Below are 19,512 nucleotides of genomic sequence, written 5' to 3'. Positions count from 1 at the left end.
CAGGTGCTTACAAAAAAGTGTTAGACATGTGGAAAAATCGTGAGTGTAAAACGATTTTCTTTTTTGACATAATGCGACAAATTTTAGACACTAATTTTTTGTCATATACCTAAATTTTATATATTGAAGAGATTAATGAATTTAATATTTTATGTTAAACTTAAATACATAATATTTATAGTCGTACGTATAATGAATTTTTCGTATTTGTAAGTAATAATCGCTAGTGCACTAACTCATTATCGTCGTGCAATTAACGTGTTATAATTTATGACAGGTAAATTTATTTTGTATATTATTTGTTCTACATATAGTCGATGAAATATCTGTATAACAGTTATAAATTCGATAAATAATAGATAAATTTGCCACTATCGGAATACGCAATTTTTATAAATACTGTTTGAACACTGACTGTGAATAAAATACATTCATAGGCATGCTGGAAATTGTTCCTTTATAATATGAGTCACGCAAACGTGCATGTTTGTTCATCTGCGTAATAGCCCTGATTTCTATTTCTGATTTATCTATGACGAATATTTAACAATTTCTGAATCTTTATAATGATAGCTCATATTAATCGTTAATCACAAATGGTTTCTATTTACAATTATGTACATTAGATGTCGCTTTTTACCAAGTCCTTATTACAATTTTTAACAATGTTTCGGTAGTGATAATATTCGCATTGTTTTCAAATTAATCGTTTTATCTTCCATAGTAGAACTATTTAAAGTATGAAGTAAAAGTGAAGTGAACGATAAGATTTATTTATAGTGGATACGATATAAGTTGTGATCGAAATGTGAATCCTTGCCTAGCCGAGTTGCAGTACGCAAAGGAAGAACAAAAAGATAATACTGGTAACCAATGATAAATTCCATACTGGCCGGAAAAGTACAAATTTTAATCAGCACTTGCAGTGTTGAATTTTTTCCCTACGTTTAAATATCCCATTGACATTGAATTAAAAAGGACATCGAATAGAACATAAACAGTTCACACGACCCTGTATGAAATCTAAAGGTCCTTCACACACCCCATGCTTTTGTCACTTCTCTTGTCCTCGATGCGAAACATAAGGACCTTGATTTCCGGTTAATTTTTCGGCCATACTGTAGTATCACCTCCACAAAGAGTAAGGAGTAACGGAAAAGAAGAGTTCGAAGTTTCGTAGTCCTGTTAGAAAAGAAGTTACACTACGAAAGTCCTTCGGTGCACGTGGCTCCTGCCTAAGAATCTTGCAACAATTTCGGGTCTCGACCACGCTGTGGCAGCACCGCAGTGTGCCGGTCGAAACCAGAAGCGGCAGAGTATTGCGCCGGGTTACTTCCAAAGTGGACTGTTTTTGAGGACAGGAACTCCACCCTCGCGTGTCGCCTAATTGGATTCAAATGTTCCATTTGTATATTTAATGAAAATTCACGTAATTGCCGCGTGCTATTAACATACAAATAATTCGAAGTGAAAGTATTCATTTACTTTGAGCCTGTTGATTATTGTACAACTTGAAACACATTTTTTGAATAACTCAACTAAAATTGACATTACGTTGGTACTTAAGTGTGCGTAACCTCAGTGCGCGTGAAGAATTTTTTTAAGTGATTTCGACGACTGAACCGTTGCCGAGTATATGTAGTAGCCGAGCCGATACGGTGCTGATTTACAGTTAACAAGTTTGTGTATAATTGGGCAGACGTGATTCATGATAAGTTAATTTGTGCAAAATCCCCTGATGATCAGATAAGATATACCTATACGTTCATTCATATTGCCCTTCGCCGTTCCATTAACGTATCTACGTTGTTTCCGTTGGAAACACTACTTGTGCACGCATTTAACCGACATGCCTTTGTGATACATTTATACCGGTATGTTTATTTACTGACTCTTTACATGTGTCGAAATTACCGGGGTTTTTTCATGCAAATGTTTATAAAAATTATCCTATTCGTGGTTCTTATTTAATCGTGCATTAAAAGTCGTTAGGCGATACAAATATGTTTATGGTTCTAAGAAGAATCTAAAAGAAGTGGCAAATTTATGCTCGTTCATTTAATACATATTCAAAGTTTCGATCGTCGTGTAACGTCCATTTCTGTTGTCGAACTAATCTCGAAAACGTAAACCTGGCTGGGCGTAGTTGGAATCGATCATCGCGCCATCAACAGAATTTCGCGGGGAAAATGCGTTGCAGATCTTAGCTCGTTAAGATCCCACGGAAAGTGATGTGATTTTATTGCCGAGAACGTTACAGTTTGAAATATTATTATAGTGTTACCGAGAGTGTTGCTTCTATGGAGTGGTTTAAAAAGCAGGGCTAAGCTGTTGAAACATACGCACCCACGTTGCGTAGATATTCTATCTCTGTTGTATTGAGAAGTATAGTGGTGCATATAAATAGTTCTTTCGATACGTGTTGCCTATTAATATTACACACTTTACGTTTCCATTGAAGAAGAGGAAATAATACAGGTGTTAATTAATTATCATTGTTTTGCTGGTTGCGCCGGTAATTAAGAAATTAACGATGTTAGCGGACCACCGACCGTAAATACACAAAACCGGGCTGTGAGTAACTGTAATTGAAGTACGTTTGTATGCTGAACAATTTATAGCGCGTGATTCCCGTGGGAAACCTGCCTGGGATAGAATATTCGATCGTCTAGTCCTAGTCCCTGGCAGCCTAAAAACGACCGCCAGTACGCGTACTTATACTAAAATATTGAAGTATCCACGTTACTTCGGCTGTGAAGTGTCAGTACTGAACTTATTTAGATACTAAAAGTGTTTTTACTTATCCCGTTATTACATTTCATATTCCAAGTCAATAACCGTTACGAAACGTCATTAACAAATGTCAGCGATGCTAATGAAAAAAAATCGTTGACAACAAATTTACAGTATTCACATTGTTATTTACAACGACCCTGTTCACAATCCTCGAGCTTATATTCCACCCGTTGAATCGTACGAAGAACTTCAGTCAATTTTTCGATTTACACAGTAAATCGATCGATTCCGATCCCGATAGGATCGATCAGTAGCCAACGGATACAGAACGGAAACGCTGTCGATATCGGCTTAAATATTTGCTAAACCGGGCGTGTAAGGTATCACCTTTTTTAACAGTCAAAGTTTGGCTGAAAGGCGTCAAAAGCGTTCCGCTGCTTGATACAAGGGTATATCCATAATCGATATCGACGATGTTTAAATGCTGTGTGTGCAACAAGAGCTCGAAGAAGGAGAAGCCGAACGGCGAGGTGACGAAACAAAGTCAGAAGGCGGCGGACACGCAGATAGTGCCCATCGATTCGACCAGGGTAGAGGAAAGCAGACCGATCGTAAGGGACGAGAAGTTGAACGGCGACGTGCAGAGATTCGAGGAAGTTTCGCCCAGGATGGAGAATAATTGTTCCGTGGAGGTGGTCGACGATCTGACCGTGAAGAGTCCGTTGCCGTCCGGTAAACGGGACGATGTCAACGACGCCACGCGATCGAGAAAAGAATCGATGGTTGAATCGAACGACAAGGATCGCGACGACGACACTGAAAATCCGAAGGATCGAATGGATGAGGGCAAGATAAGGGCAGCAAACGGAGTCAAGGATCCGTGTGGTAATGGAGAGGTGGATGGAAGTGACAGTATAAGCGTGAGTGGCGACAGCGGAGGCGGGAATGAACTGATGAAGGCAATATTAAATTCCGGCGTTCCTAACACCGTAAAAACGAATCTTTACGACTCTTCCGCCGCGTATATCGAGAGAACGATCGATGATGGACCAGAAGACGAAGGCGACGATTCTGTTTTCGAGGCATGTCCCAACGACGAGAATGCGAATAAAAAACAAACGACAGGTACAGTCTTATCCACCCGATTATTTGTTCATTCGGTATTATTTTTAAAATACTTTAATCGTATAATTTTTCCCGCGTTTTTTCAAAATCTTTTATTTACACGCGCCCGTCACTTTGACAAGTACAATTTCATGATTTCGTTCATCAACGATAACAACTACGCGATGTAATCACGAGTTCATTAAAAGTTTAATGGAAAACGTCTTTCGCGATAATAACGTTGTCGTGTTTAATGTCCAAGAAATCAGTTTTACGTTATTACTTTAAACCGTAAACGTGGTATTTACGTTGTGTTTGTACACCGTGTTTTCTAACAAGGAAAATCCTTTTCTTTTTTACTGCTTTCTTTTATGAAGGTTGGTGCAAAGTATAGGGTATGGTGTGTATAAACAAGAGTATGAAACTAGCTACTGATGCTTCACCGTTATAAAAAATTTGAGTAGAGATTAAATATTTTGAGGTATTCAATTATCCCTATTTGGTAATGTTTGATGAGATTTTTTCTAATAAAAAACAAGCTTCAAAATCAACATTCAGGACATTATTTATACATACATGCTCCACATTTTGAACTGGTTTTGATAAGAACGCGCCCGATGCTATCATAGACTTTACTCGTAAGTGAAAAACTTTAAAACGGGGTCAAAGAAAGAATCAATTTCAAGATTGCTCACTTTTTATCTCGGTTCTGTTGACCCGTAAATATGCCGTACATTTTTGTATCCTTTTACCTGATTAAGACATTTTGTACCTTCATTAACTGCAAGTCAAAATGGACATTCATAAATTGCTGTGCCCTAATGTTACCTCATCGGCTTTAGTTTTCGTTACTAGTCGCTAGACTGCGGACGAGGCAGCTTTAGGGTTGGGACAAAGTACACGCCAGTTGGCAAGGGTTCCACCAAGACGATTCTTTCTTCGACCCGGATTATATTATGTTAATTCAATTATTTTTCATTGAAAATATGAAAATTCTATTGAAATGGATACTGTCGTTTGGAGAAAATTACAATACTCGGGTGTATGGTGTGCAGTTCCGTCAGTTCCTCGCTGGCTGTCGGAAGAGGACGATGGGGAACACGATTCGGCAGAAGAGTGCAGCGGAATGCAAGAACCACCCGCAACGCCGGTCGCCCGCGACGAGCTAGCTTTAAGGCGTCACAGATTCTTTTCCGATTTGTTGCACGCCTCGCAAAACGCGACGGAGCACAGAGTGAGGTTTGACCCACTAGGACCGATGGTGCACGCTGGTTAGGGCTCACCTTAAATCCATTTCTTACTTTGTATGATTTTTATTGAATTTTCGTGTCTTCTGTTCTTGAATGTATTAGGCACAACCGAAATATTATTGTTTTCATTTACCAATATTGCGTGTATACAATATACAGTGCGATGCTGTCCACATGCGATATGCGCACTGCCTTTACATTGCGTGTTGAGTAAGGCTTAGGACGCGTACGCAACGCGTGGCATTGACCGGCGGTCCGTGTTATTATGGTGGAACAAAATTGCTATAGAATTGTTTACACTGTGTTAATAAGGCTTTTAATCGAAACATAATGCAGTGAAAGCTTAACACAAAATGATACGAAGGATTATAAGCGTGTACATCGTTATTTTATAGAGGCGAGGTACTAGCTTGAAATACGACGATCATAAATATACATTTTACAGTCCACAGTGTTACTGTAAACTTTGATATATAGGGTATACTTGTTGGTACAGTGTACATAAGAGCGAAAGCCACATCGTATTATGTATAGCGAGGATCATTCTTCATATGTGAGTTATTTGTTTTCAAGTTACTGGCGGAAGCACTCGGACGATGTCAAAACTTTTTCAGGTTTCATATATTGTTTCGACCTTAGAGTCGTTCTATTTTTACTTTTCGACCCATTTACCTTTCAGCCGGTCGTATTATTTAAAGAACTTTCTCTGACGAGAAAAGAAAGTTTCCTGTTCATTGAAAATAGCCATGAAAAAAAGATACACGATGATTTTTCTTTATTCCCTCGGTTTTCTTTAACGGGATTTTCTTTTTTTTTCAGGACCGATGTAAAATCTCTATTTTATGAATATTTTGTTGTATACAGTTTTAATATTGGGCACTATATTTACATATCATGTATAAATATAATTGTTTCTTTTCTCCAATTTAGTACCGTTGAGTGAACGCGTGAAATCCACGATACGAAATAGTGTCTACCCACGCAGGGGTTTATAACACTCGCGGTCGCGATTCAGTTTTCGCAGTTTTCCTAAGAATAGGCCGGCATGTACGCGCGTTGAATATCATCAGAATCGTAGATTAGTTCTTCACCAGTCTCTGAAAAGGCAAGATCCCCACGTAGTGAAAACATATCTTACCGTAAAAATAATTTTCGGTGAAGTAAGTAAACAATTGCGAGAAGTACGATTTTAAAATTAGCGTTATTGTAACGCTCGTATTGAAATAGGGGGGTAATTAATGCATTTATTTATTATCTTAAATGCAACTGCTCATCGTGAGAATCTGAACACCAACGGAAAATTAGTTGGAGATGCGTTACTTCATTAAAAAAAATTTGTTCAGTACATCTAACATTTCAAAGAAAATAGAAATTTATTTTTATTACATATGCTTGCAACATAATGATCTAGTGGCTGTGGATGTTGACATAACTATTTATACACTCATTCTATATTTAATGTACTTGACATAAATGCAAACTTTCTGGAATATTTCCTTTATAATTAGTTAAAATCGCACACAGTAATTATTACTGAAGTTTCACAAAATGATTCAAAGTACTATCTGAAAGCTGGTTGTATTATAATACATCAATAGTGTATTACACTACAAAATTTTATAAGCTCCAGAATCAGTTTTTTTTTGCATGTATTTTTTATCACTTTGCAAAAATAGAAACTAAAGTTTAATATATTATTATTTGTTTAATAATCTTTATGATTTTATTATATTCCCAATAAATTTGAGGTATAGATTCAATAAATTTGTATTGTATTTGAAGGCTGTGACGGCAGTGACAGGGAGGATCATTTAGAAGAGCTAGTAAATCGATTGGAAAACGTTACTGAACGATTAGAGAAAGTTCAAGCCTTTTCTGTAACTGAAACTCAGGATACTGCTGTTCAAACAAATACACCATCACCAAGGAGGGCTCGGCCAGTTGAGAACGGAACATCAGTACAGTCTGCCTCACCTATTCAGTCACAGCACAAATCAGCATCAAATAAAATTGTCACCATGTCAGTCGCAGGCTATGAAGATGTTTTAGCCGGACCTGTTAGAGAATACTTGCAGTTGAGTGGGAAAATTGGTGGTGATGTAGCCACGCATAGTAAGCTTGTAGAAAAGGCATTTCAGTAAGTATTTTATTGTAAGGCTACTGGAAGTATTGAACACATTTATATAAGATAGTAAACATTCCTGTTTTTTTCTAGAATTCAGCTTGAATTTATTCGAACTGCAGCAAATCGACCAGCTCCAGCAAATCCATCAGAAGAGGTTGGTCTCCTTGCACCTACCTCTACGCAAATTCAGCAGATTCAGGAATTTCGTGAGAAAAACAGAGGATCTCAGTTTTTCAATCATCTGTCAGCAATTAGTGAAAGTATTCCAGCTCTAGGATGGGTCGCCGTAAGGCCTACACCAGCACCCTATGTAAAGGAAATGAACGATGCTGGACAATTTTATACTAATCGTGTCTTAAAGGACTGGAAAGAAAAGTAAGCCTGTTTTACAACTAAAACAGTGTATTAAATGTTTCCTCACAATTACGTGGGTCATTTGAAAAGTTTTCGGAGTGGAGTGGAAGGACAATTTATATTGTATTTAAGAGATTTCTAATTTTTACTATAATCTCGTTTAACATCAATGCACTTGGACCAACAACATTGCAGTTTTATAGATCAACGTTTTAAACTCTCTTGAGAAACTTGAATTCGAATTCGCTTCTGATCAATTGTTAGGAGTACTTTCCAAATGATCCATGTATTTTCGTAACGTTGTTTCAAGTTCATTTATCCACACGTTTTCCTTCGCAGAGATAAAATCCATGCTGAATGGTGCAAAGCTTGGGTGCAAACGCTAACTGATCTTCAGCAATATGTACGTCAACATCACACAACAGGATTGGTGTGGGCAAAAACTGGCTCTGCCCCGGCGGCGGGCATACCACCACCTCCACCACCGTGCATGCCTATTGGAGATGTGGCGCCAGTCAGTATTGCCGATGACAGAAGCGCCCTTTTCGCTGAAATTAATCAAGGAGAAGGAATTACAAAGAGTAAATACAGCTTACATGTTGCATATTACTATGTAAATTATTTAAAATAATTAACGAACTGAAGTTTTTTCGAACAGACTTAAAGAAAGTCACTTCCGAAATGCAAACACATAAAAACCCGTCGTTGAGGACTGGTCCAGCACCGTTTAAAGCGCCAGTAGTTGGCAATAATGCTGCTGTACCACCGATGAAAATAGTGCCACCTGCGAATGCACCGATTGAAAAACCACCAGTATTTACCAAAGATGGAAAGAAATGGCTTGTGGTAAGTACTGCTTGGCTTGTATAACAATTACCGTTTTATTCTATAGTTTCTCCTAGTTTGGAAGTATATGTAATTCGTTATTGTAGGAATACCATAAAGGAAATAAAGATCTGCGCATTGAAAATGTAGAGATGAATAATGTCGTCTACATGTTTCGGTGTCAAGATAGTACCTTAGTTGTTAAAGGCAAAGTGAACTCCGTCGTAATGGATTCGTGCCGTAAATCATCCGTTGTTTTCGACTCCCTTGTGTCCAGCATTGAATTTGTCAACTGCCAGAGCGTCCAAATGCAGGTATGCTTTTTAATATTATCATTAAACTGCAGATGTTTATGCAAATATCGATCTTTATGGATTTAAAAACCGTACTAAAGTTTATTAAACGTTTTTTAATATACTAAATTTTCTACCATCGCACATGCTATAAACGCATAAAATCCGTAGCCTAATCATTACATAGACAAAAGTCGATTCTTATTATCGTTGCTAAAAGTATAAAAAATATATTTATTTCCAAATGCGTTCGTATATGTACAACGTAATTAAATGGAGTACCCATATTGTATTAGAAAATAAAAGCGCAGTTATTATAAAAATATGTTTGTGACCATTAATTATCAATTTAAAAATTGCAGTTATTAAGTAATATCCGCAAACGAATGTCACTTGGAGTTTTTGCGTTCTGATACAAGCCTCTTACAGACATTTTGTAATTCTTGTAGATGTGCCAAGTTCGGTTCTTGATGAAGAATTTCGAGTAATGCTACATATTCGTCGTTGTTCAACTCTTTAGGCGTTCCGCATATTTGAAACTTACTTAATACACTTTCGGATGTTCGGGAAACATTTTCTAAGTCCGTAATGGACGTACTTGTGTCGATAACCGACGGTTTAGCAGTAACGTCAATTTCTCTTTGTTCCACGGAAAGAAAACACATATGTTTCAATTTCTCGGTGGATAAACTATTCGTTAATGATTCACTGTTTGCTTTCGAAGCAGTTAAATCAGCGGATATATTTTGATTTAATTCGTTACCATTTATGACAGAGGAAACGATGGTAACAATTTTATGCATTGCACTTTGTTTCTTTTCGATCGAGTTTCCTCTAAAAAGCTCTTCGTTTCTCTTATTAGATTCGTTTTCTGTAGCCACGTTTAGGGCGTTCGTCCCTCTGTTTTGGATATATTCCAAGAATTTGTCAGGATCTACTATCTTTGTTGTATTATGATCATATTTCGTGAATATGTTGACATAAATTACCATTTGTTCTTGTGCAGCGATAATACTGTCGGTATCATTAATTATATTTTCTACGGTGCATGATGATTTCGCGTCATTAGTAGTTTGGACAGAACTGTTCGTTTGTTTCATGCATTGATCATTACATTCCGATTTGCCTTCCATTTTTATACTTTCTTCTGTTGCGTAATAACTTTTATTAGATAAATTGTCCCTCCAGAACATAGTCATGGTCAGTGGTCCTCTCATTGGACTTCTAGATCTTCCCTCGTGTTCTGTTTTTCTAGCTGCTTCTAATCTCCTTTTCAGAACTGGTATGCAAGACCTTGAAGAGGTCTTTGGTGTTGGTGTTAATGATTTTGCAGGTCTTTTTGATTTTGTTGTAGTGCCAAACGATTGAGCGCAGTTTACAGTGTCATTGGCATTACTTGGAGATTCATGTGACTGCGAAGACATGTATTTTGATGATTCATTTGATCGAAAGCTTATTTGTGACCGTGATCTTTTTTTATCCAACTTAAGGCTACTATCTGTATTACGTCTGGGTTCAACAGATAAGCCCCTGACTTTTACCTGAATTGGGGGAGTATTGTTTTCCGTTTTTATATGAACAGTATATGCTGAATCAGACTTTAAACCCTTTAAGTTTTGCGAAGCAACTGTTTTCCTTGGTGTTTCAAACTTTGAAATGTAATTATCCTGACTTCTCGACGGTATTGTTGTATTCATTCTTCTCATTGTCATATTCTCTTTTGTGTCTCTTGGAGAGAATGGACGCGAAGATACGTTTGGTAGAACTGTAGTTTGGCCTATACTTGTTATCTCTGTTTTACTCACCGACGAATTATGCTGTGCCTCATTGCAAACATTCATATTTGTTGGTGGTAGTAAAGTATGATTGCTCGCAGTATTATCCGAAGGTGAGGCATTATTATTCGACGTTTCATTTTCTTCTTTGAGTGGATCTTCTGTTTTGGTAATAGCTGGCACATGAATATTTTCTATATAATTTTTGGAAGAAAATATATTACTTCTATTTGCCTCACTATTACAATCTGGTAACTTTTGTTCAATCATTTCGTCTGTAATTTTGTAGGACTTTTGAATTTTCGCTTCTATTGTGTCGAACTTTGTACTGTCATTTGGCACGGACATAGGTAATAAATCAGCGTTTCCAGTATCTTTTGAATTTATCTCATTAGTGCGTAGTTTTTCATCACTTCCTTCTGTATTTTTGTTTGCATTACTTAATTTCGCAGCGGAACTTGAAGCTTCGTCAGTGAAGTACATGCTACTATGCGCGGAAATGATGTTAGAGTACGATTTATTAAGGCCCGCCTCGTTAATTAAGCCTTCATTACCAGGCTCTGCAAATGAATTTGCCACGACTGAATTGTTCTTTTTATCTTTGAACGTTTCATCTTCGTCACAATGAACGGCTGACCTGTATTTTTCTGTTAAAGGTGCATCGTTATTGCGCGTTGGCTCTTGTTTGCAACAACTCTCCACATTAACGTAGTTGTTCTCGTATTTTCGGAGGGTTATTGTGTTCGTTGATATTTTCTGTATATTTCTCTCGTTAACATAATCATCGCTGGAATCGTTCTTAACATTTGACCAGTTCAAATGTAATTCTTCTTCGTCTGTTGATTTATTAATAAGCACTGTCATAGACGACGGTTCTGGAATGTTGGAATCGTTTGACTGATTTATACTGGATGAATCCTGCATCAAGTTCGTTTCAATTGAATTTTCCTTACTTTCAGACGTTGATAATTCATACAATGCATCTGCGTTATTTATCTCTGTGTGTAATTCTGTGGCCTTTTTAGCACTTTCTGTTTCCAGTGTTTGCTGTATTAGAGAACACGCACCAGGATGCCTCTTTAAACTGAGATTCGGAGTGAATATTAAAATTTCATTATCGTGAATATATTTCTCGTCATCTGATATATTTGGTTCTGTATTTAAAAAGTCATCTACATCTTTGATACAGACCAGAAAATTACAACCTTCATTCTTATTTAAATGTGAATTGTGTTCATCTAAAAGGGATTCATTTAAATCTTGGGAAAATAACTCTACACTATTATCGTATCGATTTACAAGCTCACCCATGTTGTTCATACTCAGAAAATGTGATTCAGGTTTCTCCCTTTCATTTATATTCTGGAAGCAATTTGTAAATTTCGTTTCCTTAAGTCTCTCATCAAAGCTATTCGAATTATGTTTTAAGTGCCTCGTATGTAAGTTATTTGATACCATTTCTGTAGGCTCAATTTCTTCCAAGTGATTAGTTTCCGATAGAGATAATTGATTAATATTCGTTTCGATGTTTTCTTGTATTATGTTACTGAGACTGAAATACTCGGAACTTGAAGCAAGATTTTGATTGGAATCACAACATTTTCTACCATTGTTCTGATCCGTAATTATATTTTGATGCATACAGTTGGTATATTTATTACTCAACGTCGAAGAATGCTGTAATTGTTTACTCTGTTTCATATTGAAAAACATGTATGTACGACTACTTCTTTCGGTGGAACTGCTAACAGACTGTTCCTCTGATATGATATCCAAAAATTTCGACTTAATATTATTGTTAATGTACGAACATTTGTTATATTCTGACATGGATTCGTTGTTCATATGTTCACTCTTCTCGTCTATGTAACATATCTTCTCAAGTCCTACACGTGTCAGTAGTGCTTTTCTGAATTCTAATGCTTCTTGAAGCAACAGTGCTGTGGATTTGTCATCTGACTCACTGTCTTTGGATATTTCTGTACGACTCGAGGTTGGCGATGTTATCATCAAATCTTCATCAGTTTCCATTGGTACAGTGTGTCTGTCTGAAAAGTTAAACGGTTTTGTTTGATTGTTTTCAATGTATACATCTCGTAATGTGTAATTATCTGTCGGATCCCTGTTGCTACTCTTGTCTTCGAAGAAGTCAGATGAAATGGTGTAATATACTCTCTCTGGAATTTCATTGTATCTAATGGAAGAGTATCCCTTCTCCCTAACTATGTTTGATTTCTGGTTATTCAAAGTATACACTTGATCCTCCGATTGCTTTGGGAGTGAACAATATAGATTGTTTAGATTATTTGAATAATATGTACTGAGCACGTGAGAGTAATTCTGAACAGACACATCAGAACTCCTGCCTGTTTCGTCGCTGTCATATTGTTCAGAACTGATGTAGACTGTTCGATGTATGTCATTGAACTGTCTCCTAGCCTCTGTGTCGAAGCTTACTCTACTTTTTTTCTTTCCATTCCAGCTTTCCAGTCCATCAGCTTCTGTTGCAACTGAGACAATCTTGTCCATGACATTTTGGCAAACGTTATTCATCTTGTTGCTGTTTTCTTGTTGTTCACCCAGTATTCTTGCTTCAGAACTTTGCACCTCATATGTACGTAAAACATTGTGTAAACTTTCCAGCTTCTTCCTCACCTGGTACAAAGTTTCCTGAGATGTTTCTATGACATTCTGCTGTTTACATGGCTGCGGGATCAACATATTTGAGGACTGTTGGGGAAACATTTCGCTGCAGAAGGTTATGTTCATTTGTGAAGGTATCAAACACGTGTCTGTTAATTTCATAACTGGACAAACTGCATTCGATAGATCCAAACAGTTTTCCTTATTTTGCTGCCACGAATCTACTTTCACATCGGTTTTCTGTTTCGGTGTTGCTTTCACTGTGTCCGGTTGGTTCTTCTTCAGTTTCTCTTTCACACGAACTGTATCCTCTTGTTGGATGTACCTTTGTTGCTGCAATATAATTGAATGTACTCGGTTTGTTTAAAGAGTGAAGGTTTCGTTAAATGCTTGTCAAAATTAATTCTAACTGTGAGCACATCCATTCTGGAGTCTGTTTAAGATATGCTTACGTACTGTAGGACTCATGTGAAATATTAATAAATTCACAAAAACTTCAAAATGTCCACTTTTGTTAGCTAACTCATTGCAATGCTGGTGCATTGTAATACAAAACGGGAGACAGTTGTTCAATTAGTTATTACACGACAGTTGGTCAGGTCATTGTAACCAAACGAAAGACGAGAGACGAGCATTTAACGGGTCCGTTAACATATATCACCCACATTTACTCTTGCATTTGACCAGCAATTTTTCACGGAGGATTCGTCACTGATTTCCATGGAACTACAGACCAATCCGAGATTCTTATTACTGCTGTGTAACTCCTGTAAGAATTGTTTGCATTCGTCCATGGTTCTCGTAAACTTCCCGCAAGATCCAGGCACCCCCTCGGTTTTACGAAGCCTCGAATTATGTTTTAATCGGCTCGTCGATTTACTGTTGCACTTTCGCGGCAATAGCGGGATCATTGAAGTTGCTTCCCTCCTCTGCACCTCGAAGTTCTCGCTTTTCGACACTTTGTGTCGCCTTCGACAGGTCGCTTTTTTACACACGGAATTTATCCTGTAAACACAACCACCTTAAAGTACCGATTACATTTATAGTAATCGTCTTTTCTGGTGGGTACACCAGTGATTTTTATACTGCGCGTAGTTCGTAATTGCTATGCGAGTATCCAAGTGCTCCCTGGTCTAGGTTAGGTCATGTTCTCGATACAATTTCTGGTTAACATTAACTGGAAGCGATAGTTGTTTAACAAGGTGAAAAACAACGAATTCGTACAGAGTCAAAGAATTGAAGGTGATTGGGGCGTGATCGGTATGGAAATAATGGCTGCGAGCGGTATGGAAGTCATTACTGGAATCATACTTTAGAGGTCTGTCGCTGTCGCTTTTCGATGACATGCTGCTATATTCTAGGGGCAAAGAGTCACGTTTGTGGTGAGGACGGATGGAATTCTTCTTGGCGTCGAATAACTCCGTTAGACGATGCTTGGAGGGATAGTAATTGCTTTTCGAAAACGAAATGAACGACTCCTCTCTTCTGGGACTGGAAAAATGACTACGATTTACATATTGAACATATAGGATGTTTGAAAGTTCACATGTGGCTACCACCCCATTTATATTCTAGCATTACAGGTGTGTTTATCGAACTTGAGGGTTCTGGAAGGAGCTAAGACTCTTTAGTGATTGAAGAAAAGAAGCTTGGATGATTCCAATCGCGCCAAATATTCTCGACCTAACCTATTTGCGCATGCGTGACAGTAATAATCCTGAAGTAGGAGATGAAATTAGGGTTTCTAAGTAGTCAGACAGTAGTAATCCAGGAGCAGGAAATGACGTAGGTCTCATAGCAGTCCAAGCGAAAGTTTCACGTGATTGCATACGTACACGTAAATTGTAAATATAAATAAACTTGTATATATATATATATATATATATATATACTTCCGTTCATTTTCTAGACTAGTTAGGCCGAGAATTTATGGTGCTACCTAATAATGGAATGACCAAAACATACCTCAGTAATACGCGTTTTATCCACTCGGTCCTGTCGTTGGCACTCGACAGAGTTAATCGGAGATTCCGTAGGCGTTTCTTGAAGCTAGACTTCTGGACCTGGTGAGGCATAGGCCACGAGCCGTACTGCATTTTGTACGTTAGTATGTTGACTCTCAGTTCAAGGTCCTCGACCTTGTATCCGACTCGGTTTAGGATCTCCTTGTCGTTCACGACGTTCTTTAGGCGCTTCGCTTTGGAGTGTATTACGCGGACCAATAGGGTGCATACGAGGAACGTGCACAGGACCTTTGAACACGATGAAAAATTATTGATAAATCGCCCTAATACCAGAAATCCTTTTTTTTCTTAATTTTTCACACTTAGGTGGAAGTGATCGAATCAGTTTCGAGAAGGACGTTCATTTCCAATTGGACATTTGTTTCAATGTAAAAGTATGATTCCTTGCACCTGCAAGACTATCCTTTCGGACAGACAGTCCAGGACGTCGGTCACAATCTCGTTCCATACGTAATTCGCGACAGCTTTTGGGCACTCCTTCCAATCGACTTCGCAGACCATTTGCACAGGTTCAAGGTTGCCGCCTGCACACATGCAGACATGTGATTCGTATTGGTTAACAGTTTTTTTATGGTTTAATTCTTGTGACAGTTAGCCTGGAACGTGTAAATTGTAGATAGAACAATGGCAGGCGAACGCTTACCGAACTGCCAATGCATTCTGACTGGAGATAGGTTTGTCAGGACTGTGGGTCTTAAGAAGTCATCACTCGTGCCTACTTTATTGTTCAGGAACTGTACCGCGTGAAATCTGCAGAATCGAGAGAAACCGTGAGCTGCAATTGTTCGTCGATAGAGAACGCGAATATATGTTTATGTCGGGTACAGGATTGTTCAGAAAAGGCACATGTATTGTTCTGTACACTTTGTATCTTGTGTTTGTCATCGTCATCCGTAAAATTACACGAGTGTGATAAGTAGACTGCGAATTATATGCATACACGACTATGTGAAATACCATAAATAGTAAAGCTACCATCAAATCTAATACATTTTCTGTCTTAGCCTTGTGATAATAAAATCTTTAAAAAACGAAAGGAATTCCAATCTTTACATCTGGCTTTACAAATCACTTCGAAAAATATTATTCTGATGAATAATGATATATGATCATAGCACATCTGGTCGGTCAATTAACTTGTGTTTAAAAGAAAAGAAAGAAAGAGTTGACACTGACTTTTGACAGTGTTAAATAAGTGTTTTATTTCTAGCAGACAAACGAAAGAGTATGCTGCTTGTAATATTTGTATAATGTTCATTGAAAGTGGTTAATTATTTTCATCTTTTCTTGTTGTTTTGCTGCAGGTCCTAGGAAAGGTACCCACCATCTCCATCGACAAAACAGACGGTTGCCAGATGTATCTAAGCGCGGACTCGTTGGATGTTGAATTAATTAGCAGCAAGTCCAGCGAAATGAATGTTATGGTGCCGAAAGGGAACGGAGATTACGTACGTTTCTGCAGTTAATTATTATACAGAGTGAAACAAAAATGTTGCTGGTCCTTGAAATTGGGCATTCCCGAGGCAATTTGAAACAAGTTTTTCCTTAGCAAAAATGTTATCCGAGGCTTCGTTAACGAGATATTAACGAAAAACCCCGACCAATCAGAGCGCGAGTCTGTCGACTGAGTTCCCGCGGTAACGTTGGCTACGCGCTGCGATTGGTAGTCAAATTTGCGCTCTGATTGGTCGGGGTTTTTCGTTAATATCTCGTTAACGAAGCCTCGGATAACATTTTGCTAAAGAAAAACTTGTTCCAAATCGCCTCACGGGTGTCCCATTTCAGGGACCTGCAACATTTTTGTTACACCCTGTATACTAGTTTGTAAAACACGTCGGTATATTAATAATTTTATTTATTCTGTATATTTACAGGCGGAGTATCCCGTACCGGAGCAATTCAAGACCACGGTCAGTCCGAAAGGTCTTAGCACGATCGCGATCGACTCGCTGGGCTAAAGACACCGTCAGTGTTTAATCATTTATAGCCTAAACTAACTATTCGATTAAGAGTACGGCTTATTAGAGGTATCATCTTCAGAGGATTCATCGATTTCTTATTTATTGCTTCTTCGATTAATTTTAAGAATCATGAGAAGGACGATTAAATAGAAAAAGAATAATCTCATCCGCGCGCCTATGGATTTCCGTGTCTCGCTCTCGGGTTGGGAGGGGAGGGGCACAGAGGGGGAGAGAGAGAGAGAGTTCAGTTAGAATTTAGACAATTCGACTCAAAACAACGTTACAGTCCTATCTCGTTCGATGTATCTGTACGATTCGTGTGGATATCATCGACTCCGGTTGAAAATGAAAAAAAATATGGAAAACGGGAACGATTGCCACGGTCAAACGGTCATTATACACTCACGGTATTTGAATGAGCGGGTTATTCGATAATCTGCGACACGATATTTTGTAATATAGGATTAGTTAGATCTCTAGCGGTTGTGATTCGTTGATATAGATGAGATCGTCGTCCTCCACGGAAACAAAAAAAAAAAAGAAGAAATAATAAAACGTTCGTTCGCACACTGGTGCTGAAATACGGGGTGACTGTAGGTTGCATTATGAATATAGGTATGGACAAAAGTTTTGCTACCTTTGGACCGCACTTTTATACATTTACACCATTTTTTATCGTGATCGAACTTTTGCCCAAACCGGTCGCTAAAATGATACACAGACGACGACGACTCGCCAAGGAATTGCCACTCGAATTTTTCTTAATTGGGCGCATCAGAGCGAGTGTCGCCCGACACGCGCTCGCGCGCATCCGAGAACATAGAATTCGGAAACATTCTGGAGACATTTATACAACGTTTAGGGACGTCATATCAATAGTTGGATATTAATACCTCTAGACTTTTGCAAGCAAGGAACATTCGTTACCATCTATCATCAATTCCGTGGGAATTCTGTCACGTCACCCGGAGAGCGATTTGGTTCACGAGTCTTCCGAATTTTATAAACATTCATCACATGTAAATAGAGTGATAATTTCGTGATCAAAATATGTGCCGTATTAGTTTGCTGGTCAGGATCACTTTTTGTATTACGAATGACGTTACGAAAAATATTTATTGAATTGGTCAGATGTCGTTTTTTCGATGAAATAATTGCAAGAAATCACATAGAAAAAGGCAACAATGACCGTATTGATATTTAGATCTTTGAATGACCTTGATCAGCTAACCAACTTGTCATCCATTTAATGTTTGATTTATCCGAGAAACGTCGGATCTCTCGGCACGTCGATTGGAGATTATGCGTGTGTAAAATGATCAAAATGGTTGTGCAAAAGTCTCGATGGGGTCCAACCGTTTAAGGACGAGAGGTTACCGCGAACAATAAGGGAATATTGTTGAACTCGACATTTGAAAACATAAAAAAAAGCGTGCTGTTTGAACGTGACGTAAAATTACATTGTGATTTTTACCACTTGGTATATTGTGCTAATCGTAGGTATAATGTAATGATAGCGCTCTACTTAAAGGTGGCACGATTTAGAACGAGGAGATCGTTTTAGGATTAACAATGAATTCAACAGTTCGGTCCTGTTTTAAACGGAAATGGACGCGAGGGGAACTCTCGAACGGTCCGATTTCTTTTTCTATCGTTTCCGATGGTATTACAACGTGGTTTAATTACGGAACGACGACTATTTGACTGAGGTGTTATTTACTCCGAGGGGAATCGTACTGTATCTTAACACAGTAGACTCTAACAGCTTTCGTTTTTAATATCGATAGAGTATTATATCGAGAATAATCAATATTTATTTCTGAATATGATTTTCAGTGCTATTTCTAATTGTCCTAATAAAATGAAATAATATACCGTCTGCGATGTGCTTGTGACATTATTTTTCAATACTTTTCAGGAACGGGCCAGTGGTATAACAATACTAAATTATTCTTATTTGGAGTCCAATGTAATTACTATTTACTTCAGCAACCAGTAGTCACATATTTTTCTGTAAGGTAATAACATTATGATCGTATTTTTCTAAAAATTCTTATTTATTAGCACGTGTTTTTTTACATAATACATTAGACACGATATATACATATTACAGCTAATATTTGTTAAACTCACGAAGAGACTGAAAACGGTATACGTGGCCTTAAGATTCGTTTTGCAACGTGAAAGAACCAAAATGCCAGGCTCGTCTAAAATATAGCTACGTTATGTATCTCCGAGTCACACAAAATGGCTCAAAGATACAATTCTTCTCGATTATTCGCGTGGTCGTCGAACGAATAATACCGCGAATTAATCTAACTGTTGACAGTCGATGCTGTCACGAAAAACGCGATAATGTCAACGATCAAACGTAAAGATAATTGCGTAGGAGAGTACGAACCAGTGTTCCTAGTGTGGTTAA

The 19,512-nt window shown here is 37.9% G+C and overlaps 1 protein-coding gene across 1 annotated transcript; it reads left to right on the top strand.

Moving 5' to 3' along the window:
• The first annotated feature begins 3,025 nt into the window (after positions 1–3,025).
• On the top strand, positions 3,026–18,969 carry LOC107193627 (adenylyl cyclase-associated protein 1). The gene is made up of 9 exons (XM_015583114.1): positions 3,026–3,861; positions 4,896–5,111; positions 6,873–7,227; positions 7,306–7,590; positions 7,909–8,150; positions 8,228–8,415; positions 8,502–8,708; positions 16,434–16,577; positions 17,004–18,969. Exons 1-9 carry the CDS (start codon positions 3,210–3,212, stop codon positions 17,085–17,087), a joined length of 2,373 nt encoding a protein of 790 aa, XP_015438600.1. The 5' UTR covers positions 3,026–3,209; the 3' UTR covers positions 17,088–18,969.
• Positions 18,970–19,512: the final 543 nt, after the last annotated feature.

This window comes from Dufourea novaeangliae, unplaced genomic scaffold, assembly GCF_001272555.1.
Source record: "Dufourea novaeangliae isolate 0120121106 unplaced genomic scaffold, ASM127255v1 scaffold6, whole genome shotgun sequence".
Taxonomy (NCBI): domain Eukaryota; kingdom Metazoa; phylum Arthropoda; class Insecta; order Hymenoptera; family Halictidae; genus Dufourea; species Dufourea novaeangliae.
The sequence above is the reverse complement of the archived record's forward strand: the minus strand, read 5'-3'. Positions and strand labels throughout refer to the sequence as shown.

Coding starts and splice junctions, on each gene's coding strand:
- LOC107193627 (XM_015583114.1), top strand. CDS start 3,210: ATGTTTAAATGCTGTGTGTGCAACAAGAGCTCGAAGAAGGAGAAGCCG. Junction 5,112..6,872: donor AGGACCGATGGTGCACGCTG/GTTAGGGCTCAC, acceptor TTGTATTTGAAG/GCTGTGACGGCAGTGACAGG. Junction 7,591..7,908: donor TTAAAGGACTGGAAAGAAAA/GTAAGCCTGTTT, acceptor TTTCCTTCGCAG/AGATAAAATCCATGCTGAAT.